This window comes from Malaya genurostris, chromosome 2 (assembly GCF_030247185.1).
Source record: "Malaya genurostris strain Urasoe2022 chromosome 2, Malgen_1.1, whole genome shotgun sequence".
Classification (NCBI taxonomy): Eukaryota; Metazoa; Arthropoda; class Insecta; order Diptera; family Culicidae; genus Malaya; species Malaya genurostris.
Window position 1 is genome coordinate 55,476,491 of NC_080571.1, and position 19,498 is coordinate 55,495,988.

The 19,498-nt window shown below is 35.6% G+C and overlaps 2 protein-coding genes across 8 annotated transcripts in view; both read right to left on the bottom strand.

Moving 5' to 3' along the window:
* LOC131427270 (spectrin beta chain, non-erythrocytic 5) overlaps positions 1-19,498 on the bottom strand; it is a 335,003-nt gene that overhangs the window by 181,006 nt on the left and 134,499 nt on the right. The gene's annotated exons all lie outside the window — the stretch shown is intronic.
* Positions 14,941-18,819, bottom strand: LOC131427273 (BTB/POZ domain-containing protein 3-like). The gene is made up of 2 exons (XM_058590309.1): positions 16,742-18,819; positions 14,941-16,681 (listed from the first exon to the last, which is right to left on the bottom strand). The coding sequence occupies exons 1-2, from the start codon at positions 17,014-17,016 to the stop codon at positions 15,862-15,864; spliced, it is 1,095 nt and encodes a 364-aa protein (XP_058446292.1). The 5' UTR covers positions 17,017-18,819; the 3' UTR covers positions 14,941-15,861.

Sequence of the window (19,498 nt, forward strand, 5' to 3'; positions counted from 1 at the left end):
TGCTAATTAGTTACGGTAATTTTGAATTTCTTGCTCAATTTTTTTTTAATTTTTTTCAGTACTTCGCTAAGTTCATATGAAGTTAGCGAAGCCCCCTCCAATATATGCTTCAAAACAAATCGAAGCCCAGTGAATAATTTGTTGCTAATTTGTTGCTAATTAGTTACGGTAATTTTGAATTTGTTGCTCAATTTTTTTTAAATTTTTTTGAGTACTTCGCTAAGTTCATATGAAGTTAGCGAAGCCCCCCTCCAATATATGCTTCAAAACAAATCGAAGCCCAGTGAATAATTTGTTGCTAATTAGTTACGGTAATTTTGAATTTGTTGCTCAATTTTTCTTTAATTTTTTTGAGTACTTCGCTAAGTTCATATGAAGTTAGCGAAGCCCCCCCTCCAATATATGCTTCAAAACAAATCGAAGCCCAGTGAATAATTTGTTGCTAATTTGTTGCTAATTAGTTACGGTAATTTTGAATTTGTTGCTCAATTTTTTTAAATTTTTTTGAGTACTTCGCTGAGTTCATATGAAGTTAGCGAAGCCCCCCTCCAATATATGCTTCAAAACAAATCGAAGCCCAGTGAATAATTTGTTGCTAATTAGTTACGGTAATTTTGAATTTGTTGCTCAATTTTTCTTTAATTTCTTGAGTACTTCGCTAAGTTCATATGAAGTTAGCGAAGCCCCCCTCCAATATATGCTTCAAAACAAATCGAAGCCCTGTGAATAATTTGTTGCTAATTAGTTACGGTAATTTTGAATTTGTTGCTCAATTTTTTTAAAATTTTTTTCAGTACTTCGCTAAGTTCATATGAAGTTAGCGAAGCCCCCCTCCAATATATGCTTCAAAACAAATCGAAGCCCAGTGAATAATTTGTTGCTAATTTGTTGCTAATTAGTTACGGTAATTTTGAATTTGTTGCTCAATTTTTTTCTTATTTTTTTATAACTTCGCTAAGTTCATATGAAGTTAGCGAAGCCTCCCTTCCAAATATGCTTCAAAACAAATCGAAGCCTAGTGAATAGTTTGTTGCTAAATAGTTGCGGTAGTTTTGAATTCGTTGCTCAATTTGTATTATTTTTTGAGTACTTATGAACTATTCTTCTCCTTCATATGAACTATTCTTCTCCATATGAACTATTCTTCTCCCGCGAATAAAGTTTGTGCACGTTTTTGAATTACAATTTTCTCTGCTTCTTTCATTTTCCAGAGGGTTTTCAACAATTCAAGTATATGTATTGTTAACTAATAATATTTTTGCCTTTCTCATATAGAAAGGTTATGCAATCACTTGAAAAACCGACTAGTGAAAATTGGCCAAGTGTCATATACCATTCGACTCAGTTCATCGAGCTGAGCAATGTCTTTGTGTGTCTTTATGTGTGTGTGTGTGTGTGTGTGTGTGTGTGTGTGTGTGTGTGTGTGTGTCAAATAATCTCAAGAGGTTTTCTCGGAGATGGTTGAACCGATTTTGACAAATTTAGATTCAAATGAAAGATCTCGTGGTTCCTGAATTTCATCCGGATCCGACTTCCGGCTCCGGAGTTATAGGGTAAAGTGTGTTCAATATTGTACACCGTCACTTAAAATATTTTCGGATGCAACAAACATTTAAATCGTAATTTAGAGTGCGTACTAGAAGAGTTTGTGTGTCATGTTAGTTGGTGGCCGTACGAACCGACTTTGATTATACCGGTTCTCGGGTTCCGGTGCCGAAAGTGCATATAATAGTAAACCCACTTCGTTTTCTTAACGATGACTTAGACAATCAAAGTACTGTTTTATTCTGTATGTTATGCACAAACAATCTCTTGGTTTCTTTCAAAAATCGAAGAGAAATTTTTTGAATTGAATACCACAATATTATATGTACATGAGAAAGGTATCATTACACCACATTGTATTAAAACAGGTTTTTCTGCTAATGGTAGCTTGACAATCCAATCAGCAATACCAACCCGAAAATTAAAAAAAGGGGAGTGGATAAACAATTATCTCATTTTTGTCGTAAGTTGATCGTAAATTTTATATTGGAAATAAGATTGAAGAAATTTTATCGCACATGTAAATCCACCTGATAGTCTCTCCTGACTAACGTAACTGCTTTCAAAATGATATCCGTGGAGTAGTCGATGATCATCATAATTTTTTTTCGATATAATTTCCGTCCAGACTTGCGGTTTAAGAACATTGATGACGTGATATTTTTAGTTTCCTTTTTAATCTCTTCTTAGTCTCGTGGATTCCGTAATCAATTCATTAAACTCTTGTCCGCCGAATCTATATATATATAAAAATGCAGAGATCATTCTTTGTAATTGCATCACGTATGGATCCATCCGTTCATGGATGGATTTACATGATTCTTTTTTTATTTGATCAGTTTTTACCCCCACCGGGTTCGTACATAAGAAAAATTAGGAAACTTACCGGAAAAGTGAGAAAAATCCATAAAGTTGTTTTGCATTGATAATGGGATTTTCCACTGAAAAAGTCGCCAATAATTGCTAGATCATCGAAAGGTGTTTGGCGCATAACGAGTTGCATAAATGTTTGGCCATCGAAGAAAGGAATACTAGATAGTTTAAAATATTGTTTGGCGCGCAACGAGATATTTTGTGTGGAGATTTCACATGCATACTTGATGGATGTGATTCGTCATTTCGAACCACGTGCTTAAATGGGTATCAAAATTATTGCTTACTAATGTCGTTTTCGCTTGAAAAAACTGAAACTGACCCAAGGTAGTTTCATCAAACAAACACTTCACGAAACTGTGTTGATTTCGCACATAGCAACGGGGGGTTTGAGTAAAACTGATTTAAAAACCAGGTTCGAAACTGATTCGATTTTCAGTTCAAACGAACGTCGAACGTTGAAACTAGGTTCGAAACTGACTTCAAACAAACGGTTTGACAGAAGTTAGAGATGAAACTGGGTTAGGTTTGGCATCAAGCGAAAACGACATAAATGACTCTAGAAAACCGTTGTAGGTAGGAGAAGAAGTTTTGATATCATTTACCAGCTGATGAATTGTGTTCAATGGAGATGGGAATGGAGAATGGCAAGATTAACCAATCTGAAATTTTTTTAACGAATCAATGAAAAGATTGTGCTGTAGAAGCGCTAAGGTCAAACTAAGAGATTTTCCTTGCATTTTTCTTTCTAATGATTTAGATAAGACTAAGCGCACACAGTGAGTGGTTATTAGATATCAATGTTCAAGATGATTACCATAATGAATTGAGACTGTTATTTCATGTTGCATATTCTGTGAAGAATGTTCAAACTGGTAAGATCAATATCAAATTACAATTTAAGCGTCGTCTCCAAGCAATCAAAAGTTCCACAGTACCTGAAAATATCCATTTTATTAGAGCTCTAAAATACGCATTACTTTTTGATAACTTGAACGTACAGAACAGATTCTGAGAAAAATTTCTCACTGCTTAATAGCTGTACACACCGAATTATTTCTACGGATGTCGGTACAGTTTTACTGACTTTCAAACAGCTGAATATTCGGTAATCCGTTCAGTAAAAGTTTTATTTGCTGAATGATCAACAGTTCCACTGAACTTCGATCTGTCATAATTCTAATGACTTCACAATTCTAAAAATATGTAAACGACTTAACCCGTGAAGTATTACTGTTTTTTAGTAAATTGTATTATAGATCTGGAAAAGGAAGAAGCAATTTAGTTTTCTAAATATATTTCCATCCGATTAATGAATTTATTTGCGTGTGAAAAATGCATTGAATTACATTTGCTTTCCAGAAATAATTTATTGAAATAAAATGATCAGATATCTTTCGGATGCAATTCAGTAGAATATGGGATCACCCTTCATATTTTTAGAGTACTGAAATAAAAATTTTTAAAAGGCTTTTTGAATATATTCACTAAATGAAAAATTACCGCTAGGAATCAGTATTATCTATTTTTCTAGCAATCAATTCGCACCACTATTTTTTCTCTGCAAAATCTAGAAATTTTCACATTTTTACGTCCAAAAATTATGTTATTTGACAGATCTGTATTTCTGCTGAATGTATAGTGATGGTTACTGAAATTCTTCATTATTTTTTATTAATTTTCCGAATATTGGTAGAACTTTCACTGAGTTCGTCAAGAGAAATGGCATTTCAGAGTTCATAGACCGTATCAGTAAATAACAAATAACCGTAACTTTTACATAGAAGTTGGATAAATTTTACGTATCTTTCAGTAAAAATAATATTTTACAGATCGTTGCTGCAAAAATTACTACCGAACACAAAAATAGAAATTTTTCTGTATAATAAACTGCTTCAAAGTTTGTTCTGTCGGGTGAACGTATGAGTAATTCCATAAAACGGACTGTTCAGAATAGAAATCTGTGCTTTTGTTCAATTTTCGCTTAACAGAATTATTTCATATTTTCACATTAATCTTTGGTGATGTTTCTTCTTTTGGAGCTAAAGCGAACGTGTGTAGAATTCCGTTGATTGTAGGTTGAGTAATCAGAAAAATAATGCAGAGAAACGTTGACCACTTAGTCTTTTGACAATTCTTCTGACGAGACGAAGTTCGACGGGTCAGTTAGTGTTATTATAAATCCATACGACGATTGATCAATTTCGCTGTTGGTGGACAAAGTTGTATCATTTAAAGTAATCGACACCAGACCAATGCAGCACTGAAAACCAAAATTGCATACGAGAGCAACTGCCGACTGAGACTTGGCTTGAGATGGCTTAAGATTGAAACTTAAATGCTGATATCCCACGTAAACTTACGAGGGTAAAATTTTGAAAGTATATGGAATTGAAATTATATTTTGTTTATTCCGATTGTTGATGATGAAACATTTACTTTCGTCATTTTATAGTGAGATATGAAGATGCGAATATTGAACGCTCATTGAATTTCTCATTCTAAAACCATTGAATGTTTCAATAACATTTTCTCAACTCTTTGATTTTTTCTGCAGACTTTTATCAAAATTAACATTTTTTTACTCGCTAAGTCAGTTTTGTTTTTTATACTTTATAGAGAAATGATTTTTTTTTCGGATTTACAGACTTGTGCAACTCTGTCTGAAGATATTTGAATGTTGTATTGTGTACCTATTGAGTGTGAAGTTGAGCACAGTCGGGTGTCCGGAAATTGAGAATTGCTAGATTAGTTTTTAAATTGAGCAAAATTTTCAAATTGATCGATTAAATAATAATCGAATACTCGATTAATTATCCAATACTCGATAATTTATTCAATTATTATTATTATTATCGAATTCGAATCGAATCATTCGACTAGTTTAATAATCGATATTAGTTTCAATCTAATCGATTTAATATTATTCGAGTATCTGGATTATTATTCGATTGCTCGATCGACATTTCTACATCCATAAACATAAACATAAACACTTTCAGTTTCCCGGACAGTCCAAATGAACCTTGGACGGAATGAAAAACTGAACGATTAACTGAACTGAGCGTGTGTGGTGACTATTAAGTGTTGCGTTTTGTCTTCATGTCAGTTTCATCCGTTTTTTTTTCATGGAGGCCCATTATTCTGATCAAAAGAAAACTGACGGACTGAACGACAAAAGTGACAAAAGAAAATTTGCTTTGATCTAGCAAATATTGCTGCTTGAAGAATCTACAAAACATGACAAAAAATATTTCTCAATGGATTAGTTTATTTCAATCAATATTTTGATAAAAAGAACAAATATTTTACTTGTGCGTTACTGTCAATTTCTTGGCAAACGATTTCACAGTACATTCAATTTGAAAAACCTGTTTTAATCCACATAGTGGTGTAATGATGCCTTTCTAATATTACTAATATTTTCAACAATATCACCAGAAGATTTTGTGAAGATATTTTTTTTCCAATCTTGAATAAAATTAGAAACTTTCTTTGGGTATAAACTAACATAACCTTTTCAAATTGTAAACAGTTATGTCAAGTTGATAAGAATTTTTCTTTATTTTGCATCGTCGCACTAAATGATTAAACACACTTTATCCTATAGATCTGGAACCAGAAATCAGACCCGGATGAAATTAAACAGCAACCTATAAGGCTGTAGGAACTTTTATTGGAGCCTGTTTGTGGAAATCGATCAAATTATCTCTGTGAAAATTGAGTGAGTCTCGTTTTAAACTTTTTGACTACTACTTCTGGTACTTCTGGAACCAGGAACTTGGAACCAGTATAACCAAAGTCGGTTCGTTTAGTAAGTAACTAATATAGCCTACAAATTGAATCAGTTTAAAGCCAAATCTAGAAGAATTTTACCCTTCGACGTTCTAAATGACGGTGTGAAATTCAATAGCAACCTACAGGGCTACGAGATTATTTTATGAGTGACATTATTTGACCCACACACCCACATACATCGCTCAGCTCGATGAACTGTGTCGAATTGTATAGAACACTTAGCCTTTCGGGTCAATTTCCACTGGTCAATTTTTCAAGTAATTGTATAAACTTTCTTTATGAGAAAGGCAATAAGTGCACTTTTATTGAAAAACATCTTTATCATGATCTTGTAATAACATTAAGAAGTAGGTACAAATTGAATAAAAGGATTAAAAATTTACATATTTTTCACCTGAAAAATATAAATTTTAATGTGGCAACCCTGCACGCTATACGAAATTGAACAAAGCACGCTGTGAATGGAGCAAAGCCGCACGTACCGTCGCGTACCACTTTTGCATCGTCATTTTTTTCGATTATAGAGGTTTTAACATTGCTGTCATTCACCTCTTCGGACCAGAAAAGTTTTCAGACCCTATGTTCGGGGTTGGGAATCGAACCCAGGTGGGCAGCGTCAAAGGTATCGACTTACCCATCACGCTATACCCGTTCCCCTGCATCATCATTTTGAATTTGAATGTTTTGACACTTATCGCCCTATAATTTCGGAACCGGAAGTCGGATCAGGATGAAATGGCACAGTATATTTGAAGACAATGAGAGCTTTAATTTGAATCATGAATCGTGAAAAACGGCTTAACCGTTGCTGAGAAATCGACGGGAGTTCCGTTTTTGGAGATTTTCATCACTATTACCGGTGCTTTCGGAAGCGGAAACCGGGGACTCGTAGTCCCAAAGTAGTTTTATATAATCACTAACTAATAAGATCCGTCAACTAGATGAATTTAGCAGTAAGTTTTATAAAAATGTGCACCTCGTTTCGCCATTGCTTGTGAAAAAATACCCATGAAATTGAAAATTTTCACCAATTGCACTGTAATACCGGAACCGGAAGTCGGATCTGGATAAACTTTTCGGGGACTTTTTATAGAATTTCAAGACCTTTTATTTCCTTCTTAGTTTGTGAAAATTGGTCAAGAAATTTCCGAGAAAATTGATTGCATATTTTTTCATAAATTTTCACATATTTCCTTGTAATTCCGGACCCGGAAGTGGGATCCAAATAAAACTCAGGAAAATTGTATAAGGCTATAAGACCTTTCATTTAAATCTACGTTTGTGAAAATCGGTTCAGCCATCTTTGAGAAACGTGTGTGACTATTTTTTTCTTTTTTTTTTGGTGCATATCACCCTGTAATTCCGGAACCGAAAGTCGGATCCATATGAAACTCAGGAACTTTGTCTTGTATAAGGCTATAAGACCTTTCGTTTGAATCCAAGTTTGTGAAAATCGGTTCAGCCATCTCTGAGAAAATTGAGTGACACTATTTGTCACACACACACACACACACACACACACACACACACACACACACACACACACACACACACACACACACACACACACACACACACACACACACAACACACACAGACATTTTGTGATCACGACGAACTGAGTCGAATGGTATATGACACTCGACCATCCGGGCCTCGGTTCAAAAGTCGGTTTTCACAGTGATTGCATAACCTTTCTATAAGAGAAAGGCAAAAATATTATTAGTTAACAATACATTTACTTGAATTGTTTCAAACCCTCTGGAAAATGAAAGAAGCAGAGAAAATTGTAATTCAAAAACGCGCACAAACTTTATTCGCGGGAGAAAAAATAATACAAATTGAGCAACGAATTCAAAATTACCGCAACTATTTAGCAACAAACTATTCACTAGGCTTCGATTTGTTTTGAAGCATATTTGGAAGGGAGGCTTCGCTAACTTCATATGAACTTAGCGAAGTACTAAAAAAAATTGGGCAACAAATTCAAAATTACCGTAACTAATTAGCAACAAATTATTCACTGGGCCTCGATTTGTTTTGAAGCATATTTGGGAGGGGGGTTTCGCTAACTTCATATGAACTTAGCGAAGTACTCAAAAAAAATTAAAAAAGATTGAGCAACAAATTCAAAATTACCGTAACTAATTAGCAACAAATTATTCACTGGGCTTCGATTTGTTTTGAAGCATATATTGGAGGGGGCTTCGCTAACTTCATATGAATTTAGCGAAGTACTCAAAAAAATTTTAAAAAAATTGAGCAACAAATTCAAAATTACCGTAACTAATTAACAACAAATTATTCACTGAGCTTCGATTTGTTTTGAAGCATATATTGGAGGGGGGCTTCGCTAATTTCATATGAACTTAGCGAAGTACTCAAAAAAATTAAAAAAAATGGAGCAACAAATTCAAAATTACCGTAACTAATTAGCAACAAATTAGCAACAAATTAGCAACAAATTATTCACTGGGCTTCGATTTGTTTTGAAGCATATATTGGAGGGGGGCTTCGCTAACTTCATATGAACTTAGCGAAGTACTCAAAAAAATTAAAAAAAAATTGAGCAACAAATTCAAAATTACCGTAACTAATTAGCAACAAATTAGCAACAAATTATTCACTGGGCTTCGATTTGTTTTGAAGCATATATTGGAGGGGGGCTTCGCTAACTTCATATGAACTTAGCCAAGTACTCAAAAAAATTAAAAAAAATTGAGCAACAAATTCAAAATTACCGTAACTAATTAGCAACAAATTAGCAACAAATTATTCACTGGGCTTCGATTTGTTTTGAAGCATATATTGGAGGGGGGCTTCGCTAACTTCATATGAACTTAGCGAAGTACTCAAAAAAATTTAAAAAAAATTGAGCAACAAATTCAAAATTACCGTAACTAATTAGCAACAAATTAGCAACAAATTATTCACTGGGCTTCGATTTGTTTTGAAGCATATATTGGAGGGGGGCTTCGCTAACTTCATATGAACTTAGCGAAGTACTCAAAAAAATTTAAAAAAAATTGAGCAACAAATTCAAAATTACCGTAACTAATTAGCAACAAATTAGCAACAAATTATTCACTGGGCTTCGATTTGTTTTGAAGCATATATTGGAGGGGGGCTTCGCTAACTTCATATGAACTTAGCGAAGTACTCAAAAAAATTTTAAAAAAATTGAGCAACAAATTCAAAATTACCGTAACTAATTAGCAACAAATTAGCAACAAATTATTCACCTATTTGCGTTATCATCGGTGAGGGGTGCCTCGCTAAGTTCATGCTCATCATCTAGGCTGGTACTGCCCGGAGAGAGCTAATAGGTACTATCAATCTCCTAGTGGACCCCAGCCCCTCATCCAGACGATTACAAAAAAAATGAATTAAAAAATCAAATTCGTATTTTAATTATAGTTAATAAAAGCGGCGTATAAAACAGAGAAAACTACAATTACTTCTGAAGCGGATTACTTTCAATGAAAGCACAGCTATCGAATCGCACCATGAGAATAAGCGATGTGAAATGCGTAAGATTTGAGCTCACCAGAAGCTATAGAGTACGAAAAATAAATAAAATTAAAGAAAAGAAATAATTTTTCCAGAGTAGACTATTCTTAGAAACTCGATAGAATCAGTTAGGAGAAAAATTAAGAAATAATAAAAACACTTTGTTGAAACAAGCAATAGATCAGTAAAACAGAGTTCTAGTAACTGAATGTAGGAAGACAGATACTCCTGCAATTGTGGCATTTTACGACATGGAAGCAGGAACCCAGTGGAACTACTCTTGGCTACATTTTTTTGCCGCCGGATTCCACACGGCCTCTAGGCTGGTTCTGTCCGGAGAAAGATAATGGGATACTATCAATCTCCTATTGGACCCCAGCCCTTTAATGGATATTTTACGGTTCTCTAGATTTACTGAAATTTTATTGCACTCTTGAGAAAACGATAAACAATCTTTCAGAAACTTGTAATATTTTGTTCAATCGTTCTCCATCGAAAAATGTTAAATCGGTTATATCGATTTTTGTCGTGAATACGACTTACTTTACTATGGGGTGCATTTTCAAAATTTACCCGCTGAGAGAGTGATAAGTTTTTGATCGTGAATATCTATTGTTGTATCTAACGAATCAACATAATTTTTGCTACATGCCATCGGAAATATGATCACAATTTTATGATAAAATATTCAGTTGTGTGACATAATCACAAATAATTCAAAATTAAACTTTTCTAAAATGTTTGGTATAAACGAGTATCAAAGAGGATAATTCATAAGGCGCGTTTGCCTTTCTCGTATTTTTAAAGCTCATAGCTCAGTGATCTGTGGAAGGATTTATATAATCTAACTACCAATAGAATCGAAATTTTTCAACTTAAGCGTGTATAGAAAACAGCATTGAAGTATTTCAATAGTACACTATTGAAAAACCTGTCTCATTTGACCGATGTCAACACCAGCCAATCAGAACGCGTTCTGAGGAAGACAACAAAATATCTGCTGCTGTACAACAGATATTTCGAGAAAATGTTCCGAACAGTGTTTAATATCGTAGTGAGTTCCACAATTTGGTCCTTCTGAAAGGCAGGAATGAATCCCGTACAGCATTTGGATAGCTTCTTTCAATGGAATGCAAATCCGAAATGAAATATATGCTGCTATTTTTATAGCCGTTAGGACCGCCCATTAGTGGAAAAGCTACAAACGAAATCAGGTAAAAACAAACCTCTCAACAAAAATTGGATCAGTTTGAATTCTATCGCCACTGCGAGCAGATGTATTTTGTGTCGTTTGCAAAGCTAGTTTCGCTTCCGACAAGAGCGATGACGTCACAGCTGCCAGTCATTTGCATTGGTGAAAAAGCAACGGTGGAGCATTACACAAAATCAGCCGTTCTAATGGCTCTAAAACTTTTCTAAAGAACTATTAGGATTTCTTGCTTGCAAATCGAAGGGAAATAACCTCAGTTTAGTGGAAATCTAGAACTGTTTAATTTGATTTTTTGCACTTTTCGCTGTGTGAAATTCACAGTAATCTAGATCAAGTGAAACCTTCTTTGTTTTTGCGAAAAATGTGGAAAAGGGGAATGTTTGCATAATTCATACAATTGATCAACTAATTGATATTCGGAAGTGTTAAGGAACATGTCAGTTGTTTTCGTATTCACGACATCCAGTTATGTCTCGGACATTACCCACCCGCCTTTTTTATCATCATTTAGGGGTTTATGATTAACGTACATAACCGTATTTACTTTTTCTTTACGTTTCGTTTTAGACTCGTCACTGCAAAGCAGTTTATGTTGAACTGTCATGCCATCTAGCTGTCCAACCTAAATCGCAACATAAACTGTTATGCACTGACGAGTCTAAGACGAAATGTAAAGGAAAAGTTAATACGGTTATGTGCCCTGAGCACAAACCCCTAAATGAATGGGAAAAAATTGGATTTTTGTGTTTGAAAATGCTGATTACTTCACATTTTAGCGGTTTACAAGAACTGTAAATAAGGCACTACATGTTTTTACCAGACATACCTACCGGTATGAAGTGAGCGTTAAGATACAAATGTGTCGATAATGAACATTTGGTGTGAACGAGCCTTAATATTGTTTTTGCCTTTCTCATATAGAAAGGTTATGCCATCATTGTGAAAACCGACTTTCGAACCGATGCCCGGAGGGCCGAGTGTCATATACCATTCGACTCAGTTCGTCGAGTATGCGAAATATCTATGTGTGTATGTGTGTATGTAACGTTTTTTTGCACTAACTTTTCTCGGAGATGGCTGAACCGATTTCCACAAACTTAGATTCAAATGAAAGGTCTTTTGGTCTCATAAAAAATTCCTGGATATTATTTGGATCCGACCTCCGGTTCCGGAGTTATGGGGCAAAATGTGCAAAAACATTAAAATATGTTTTCTAATTTTTCTCATAGATGGCGCGACTGATTTTCACAAACTTAGGTTCAAATAAAGGTCCTGTGGTCCCATACGTAATTCCTGAATTGACTTCCGGATCCGGAAATATAGGGTAAAGTGTGTTAAAATTTTTTTACCATAACTGAAAGGGATGAAAACCCGTAAAAAGTTTTCTAAATCGACCTCAAATCTTCTCCAATTGATAGTTTTTATAAGTAGACGGTCAAACAAACCGATTTCGGTTATTTTTTTAAGAATCGAAAAAAAAAATTTGAAGAATATCACAGTATTATATATGATAGAATGATTGATATGAGAAAGGCATCATTACACTACTAGGTGGATTAAAACAGGTTTTGTTTGGTTGGTCATCTGCCAAACATATTTATTGTACATCAATTCGTTGAACAAACAAACATATTTTTTAATCGTATCGTTTTTTTTTGTACCAGAAAATAATGATTTTCGGAAATAATTTATTACTTGTTTTCATTTGAAGAAAAGTGCTGCAGAGTCGCATCGAATGCTTGTTGAGGCATATTGTGATCATGCTCTATCAAAATCAACATGCAAAAGATGGTTCCAACGGTTCAGAGATAATAATTTTAACGTGAGAAATGAAAACCGTAGAAGCCCATGAAGAAAGTTTTTGAAGATGCCGAATTTCAAGCAGTTTTGAATTATCTATCTATCCAAAACTGCATGGCAGCAATGTCAAATGTTGCACAACCAACACTTTTTGACCGTTATAGAGCTGTGATAAATGTTCAAAAGTGTGGAAAATGGGAGCCACATGAATTGAATGGAAAACAAATGGAAAACCGAAAAAACCTCTTTAAAAATTTTTCTTCAAATACACGAAAGAAAACCAGTTTTTTTTGTTAGTGGCGTTGAAAAATGCATTTATTTTAAGAATCCCAAACGGAAAAATCATGAGTTAATCCGGAACAACCATCAACAACGACTGCCAAAACAAGAACCATTCAAAATTAGTGTTTCTTTTAACAAAAAACCCTGCTTAATCCACCTAGTGGTATGATAATGCCTTTCTCTTGCCATTCGAACGGTCTCATTGAAACATTTGTAAGATTTTATCCTCGGTCATAAGTATTGTGAGATTATCAAATAGCCTAAAAATAGCTTTCAAACCAGCCTAAATCTTTCGAAATTGATTTTTTCATCTCCGAGAAATTTTGTAGCATTGAAAAACATTGGGATTTGTCAGTTAATTCATATATAAGATTACATCTCTCGAACCGGAAATGTTGCCTTCCAAACTTGATTCGTTGAGTCATCATCTTCGAAAAATTCATCTAAAATTCGTTTGAATACAAGCAAAAAACCTGTTTTAATCCACCTAGTGGTGTAATGATGCCTTTCTCATATCAATCATACTATCATATATAATACTGTGGTATTCTTTAAAATAGTTTTCTTCGATTCCTAAAATCAATAACCGAAATCGGTTTGTTTGACCGTCTGCTGATAAAAAAACTATTAATTGGAGAAGATTTGAGGTCGATTTAGAAAACTTTTTACGGTTTTTCGCCTTGTTCAGTGATGGTATACAATTTTTAACACACTTTACCCTATATTTCCTGATCCGGAAGTCGGATCCAGATAAATTTCAGGAATTACGTATGGGACCACAGGACCTTTCATTTGAACCTAAGTTTATGAAAATCGGTCGCGCCATCTATAAGAAAAGCAAGAAAACACATTTTCATTTTTTTGCACATTTTACCCCATAACTCCGGAACCGGAAGTCGGATCCAAACAATATTCAGGTATTTTGTATGGGACTACAAGACCTTTCATTTGAACCCAAGTTTGTGAAAATCGGTTCAGCCATCTCCGAGAAAAGTTAATGCAAAAAAACGTTACATACATACGCACATACACACACACACACACACACACACACACACACACACACACACACACACACACACACACACACACACACACACACACACACACACACACACACACACACACACACACACACACACACACAGACAGACATTTGAGTTTTGAAAAGTATTTTTGGATGAAAATCTAAAAAATTGATCTTTCGATCCACCCTAACCTGGAAATGGTCACCATTATGGCAAAATGGACGAGTCTTATATTTTTTGTATGGAGAACGATTGTCTGAATAAATATGGGTTTCTGATTTAAACCTTATTTTGATCTACAACATTTAAACTAAAATGCGATATAAAATAACAGAAATATCAAGTATGACATGCTTATTTCGATCTTTGTGAAAAGTGAGTATGTTTATGTGTCGATTTTTACGGACGATAATAGTCGACATGGGTCGAGCTATTGAATACTACAACTACTACATGGAATGAGAAGTCCCGGGCCTAATAAAGAAGAAGTCAATTTTTTCCGTGAAAACTTTTTTCTTCTTCAGTATAATCTCATTCTAGAACGATACAGTTGACCCACCGGTTCTCCAACAATTTTATGCCCTTTAAAAAATGAAAGATTTGCCAAGGCCTTCAAAATAGGCTTTCGTTTCTGCAATGACGTTAGCATTCGACAAAAATTTCTCCCCTGGAGAAAACTTTTCAGGTTTGGAAATAGATAATAGTCGCTGGGGGCCAGGTCTGGAGAATACGGGGGATGGTGGACCAATTCGCACTGTAGAATCATTCAATTTCACCGTTGCTTATTTTATCAGGACACGAAACTAGTCTTTTTTAATAGCTTGATGAAAACTATCAGGTGTACAGCTTTGCTTCCGCCGTTTTCCGATGGGTGGCTGTTCCAGCTGAGGCTGGTCAAAATACATAGATGATAATGCCTTTAAAGTGAGTGTGTACAGTGCCTAACGAATTGTCATGTGAGCAACTGCTTCAAAATCGTAAGGGGTTTTTACTTCGAATCGTAACCGGTGATGAACAGTGGGTTCGATACGATAATCCTAAACCCAGAAAATCATGGGGAAAACCCGGGCATGCTACTTCGTCGAAGGCAAAACCGAATATTCACGGCGCCAAGGTTATGATTTGTATTTGGTGGGATCAGCTCGGTGTGATTTACTACGAGCTCTTAACACCGGATGAAACCATCACAGGAGATCGCTACCGAACGCAACTGATGCGCCTTAGTCGCGCGCTAAAAGAAAAGCGGCCACAATATCAAGAGCGACATGACAAAGTCATCCTCCAACACGACAATGCTCGACCTCACGTCGCAAAAGTGGTCAAAAAGTACCTGGAAACGCTGAAATGGGAAGACTTGCCCCACCCGCCGTATTCCCCAGATGTCGCCCCTTCTGACTTCCACCTATTCCGTTCGATGGCACACGGCCTGGCAGATCAATATTTTCAATCCTTTGAAGAGTTGGAAAAATGGATTGCCTCATGGATAGCGTCAAAAGAGGACTCCTTTTTTCGAGCCGGGATCCGAAAATTACCGAGTAAACCTGATATTACTCGTCTGACACGATCAGCTGTTATGCAAACACTAGTGAAAAGATTGACATGAAATTTGGTATTTGGCCATCTAGAGGCTCGTTCTTAATGAAAATATACACCGTTCGAGACTATTCACGTTCTTTCTGTGAGAGGCCCGGGACTTTTCATTCCATGTAGTATACAGAAAACTGAAACTTGCAGGGAACAATGGAAGAACCTTCATGATTAAAAAAATCTTTTTAAGAATTAAAATGGTTTCAAAACATATTTTTATTCGTAACCTCAATAACGAAACGTATTTCCGTACTGCATTGGGGCAAACCGTTCGAATGGAATTGTTGAGAATGGTAAGAGTGGAACCGTATTCCTTGAAGTTTGATTAGCGCTGAATCCATCGGGTATCGGGATACCGGTATTTGTCGAAACAAGGTTGGCCAAAATGGCAAAACTCTCGGTATGTGTTAACAGTGTGGTCTGCTTCATTGGTCCTTCAGCAAATTCTTTCGGTGACAGAGTCAAGAAACGAATACGCCGGACTAGGTCCCGAATAGAATGCTGTTTCGAGTTCTCTGAATGTGAATGTTCGGTCGAACGTTCTTCGATATCTTCGACCACGGGTTCCTTCGTCTCAACATTCGGTTGAGACGATTCATTATTCGACGACATCGGTGGCAGCATTCCATCCGATGAACTGGAGGGAGATGACATGGTTTGAGTTTCTTTGCTGTTGGATGGAACTTCAGTCAACTCGGGGTGGAATGTAACATATTTGTTCAATGCATCAAATAAATCTAACTCGGAATCTATCTGGAGCCGATCTTGTTTCAAAACCATCAATACTGTCTCGATTTTTGTTGTTAGAAAACTGTCATCCTGAATGGCTTCTGCTGTGCTATCGCGTATAATTTCGAGAGAACGCTTTTTCAATTGAGGTTCATCAAAAAATGTGGCAAACTCGTAAACCCGAAACGCAGTTTTAGGAATCAGTATAAATGCAAGACATTGATCGACAACAAACGACAGCATATACTTCTTGGCTACGTGGTAAAGTTCGATAGCATCATCTACTGAATCGGTAACTATCTCATCTGTATAAATGTACCTGCAGATGAATCAATAAAGTCAATTATCTAAAGCGATATTGGATTTTTTAGGTAATTACTTGAGTGAAGAATGAAAGGCTCCGTGATCGAGATCCGTCACATGAATCACATCTTTTTCGGGAAGACTTCCGTAGAACATCGTGTGAAAAACCGGGGAAGCCATCGCCAGAATCAGTTTGTGAGCTGCTATCAGCTTTCGATCTCCCAGCTCTCTACCGACCAAAAACTCGCAGTCTGTCAGTGTTCCAGTCTCGAACAGATAAAGGTTGCGGGTTTTAATATCGTGACACGAACCCTGCCAGTCGATGGTCTCATGCTCGTTTTGTGATTGCATTTTTTTGTCGCTGTCCGTTTCTATCTATTATTATTTGTAATGTAGATGTAGGTATCTGTCGAAAAACAACAGTAAAAAGAAAACAAAACAAACATTTTAAATTAAAGAACACATTTCCGCTTGAATTGTGCGTCAAGGATCCAAAAATGACAAACAAATTTTAACGACGATTCAACTTTATTCTTATTTCAACGTGCTCACGTGCTATGAACCAAATAATAAAATATCACAGTATCCAAAATTCGGCAAACAAAATTGGACCCCATGTACTGGAAGTACAAATTGGTTTGATCCGTTTTTAAAAGATGGTACAAGCTTATGTCGACAGTTTCAAAAGATGAGACATTTGTTGGTTGTACATTTAAAAAAAAAATCTCATTCACTCAACATAAAAAAAACTCAATTGGAAGAAAAGTTCAGCTAAAGCGTGAATTTCAGCGTTGAAGACATGCTCTTGACAACCAAAAAAAGAATTGAGAATGAACATCGACATTACTCAATGAAGATCCGAGTCAAACGCACGAGGAGCTTGCAGAATCAGACTAAGCAAGACAGACTGTTTCTGTACGATTAAAATCCACGGGAATGATTCAAAAGCAAGGCAATTGGGTGCCTCATGAACTGAAACCGAGAGACATTGAAATATAAAATTGGGTTCAAACTTGGATCATCTCAGAAAACGTGACATTTTTTCGAGATGGAATTCGAAAATTACCTGAGAGGTGAGAAAAAGTAGTAACTAGCAATGGACGATACTTTGATTGATCTCCACATTCTTATTTTGAGAAAAAACGCATTTTTGACCCAAAAAAAATAACGGACAGAATTAATGTGTACTCCCCGTAGCACCCCTCTGTACATTCGGTTGAGTCGTTAACTTAAGCTAAACTAGAAGAAGAACTCATTTTCTGAAGCTTTCCTTTACAAAATCGGTTTTAATCCGTCTAATACTGTAATGATGCCTTTCTCATATTACTGTGGGATTTTTCAAAACAACGTGAATTTGAACAGATGAAATGAAAATTGTCCCTGAAAAACAGAGCAAGGTCGTCAAAAGGTGAGATAAATAAGTGCTCGCAAGTTCCTATCTCATGCCTCCCCGTGTGTCTATGATAACATTTGGTCAACAGAACAACAATCATATCTTGGCTTGATATTTCTGTACTGTTATAGCGATACTTGATATTTCATCCAAGGAATCAAGAAATTATACAATATCTGTTTAGCAACAAATTATTAGTTATTATATCTTATTTCGTTATTGATAAGTTATTTCAATACGTAAACGTAAATCTAAACTGATCTAGTAGTTCTATCTTCACACAAAATACCATTGAATAAACTGCATCATAATTAGATAAGAGAAATACCTTTAATATTATTCTACTCTAAATGCTTGAATATAAAATAAATGGAAAATTCGTCTTCTATAAATATTTTGCTCTTGGTTTGATATTACGATGACAGTTTTTTTATTTTGTTGCTGTTTTCTCATGCATCCTTTGTTATGATTTTTGATATTTGAACTCTTATTTCAAACTAAATAATATCTATTTCTACCACTGAGATGATTGGTTTTAATAATAGAATTTGTTATTGGTTTGCAAATCACTTCTACCCGAGGTGCTATCGCCTTCTGCGTTAGTAGCAGAATGAGAGGGTGCGAATTGGTTTGTATGTAATAATTCATTTGAAACGCGAGAATTGTTGAAAATGAAACTTATTTTCATGAAAACAGCATTCCTCGCAATTCATTAGTTAGCATTTTGCATATCACACTTATATACAAGGTGAGATGAAAAAACTGCAACCAACTTCAGACTGCTGTCATTTCTAAACCGCTCGTCCCACAGCTGTCAGATTTATTCTAGTGACAGCTCATTATATTATTTACAAGCGCACAAAAGCATTTTGGTGGGAATTTTTCAGAAAAAAAGTTATTTGTGATGGAATTCAAGTGTGATAGTGTGATTGCTTTGCATTTGGCTGGAAAACCACAAGTGGCTATCGTTAGAGCCCTCCAGCATTTAAAAGTGAATAAATCTTTTGTGTCTCGTACCATCGCTCGTTACCGTGATACTGGTAGCGTAGCCCGACGTCAAGGAAGTGGACGAAAAAAAACAGCAACATCGGCAGAAATGGTTCGAAAAGTGAAGAAGCGAATTGAACGAAATCCGCGTCGCAGTGGCCGAAAAATGGCTCGTGAGCTGAACATATCGCAATATGCCATTCGGCAAATATTGAAAAATGAGCTTGGACTAAAGCCATTGAAGTTCCAAAAAGTGCAAGATCTTACTGATGCGCAAAAAAAAGTTAGACTCGAAAAAGCTAAAGAGTTGCTTCGCTTGGCCGAAAGTGGTGAACTGCCGAATTTTGTTTTCTCCGATGAGAAACCATTCGTTATCCAGCAGTTTGTAAACAAACAAAATGATCGTGTTTACTTGCCAGAGAGGTCAGCTGAAAATTTGCAACTTCGGTTGGC

Bases quoted from the DNA above. Each gene is read 5' to 3' on its own strand.
- LOC131427273 (XM_058590309.1), bottom strand. From the start codon at position 17,016: ATGCAATCACAAAACGAGCATGAGACCATCGACTGGCAGGGTTCGTGT. The intron at 16,682-16,741 runs GTAATTACCTAA...ATTCATCTGCAG, and splicing joins GCCTTTCATTCTTCACTCAA to GTACATTTATACAGATGAGA.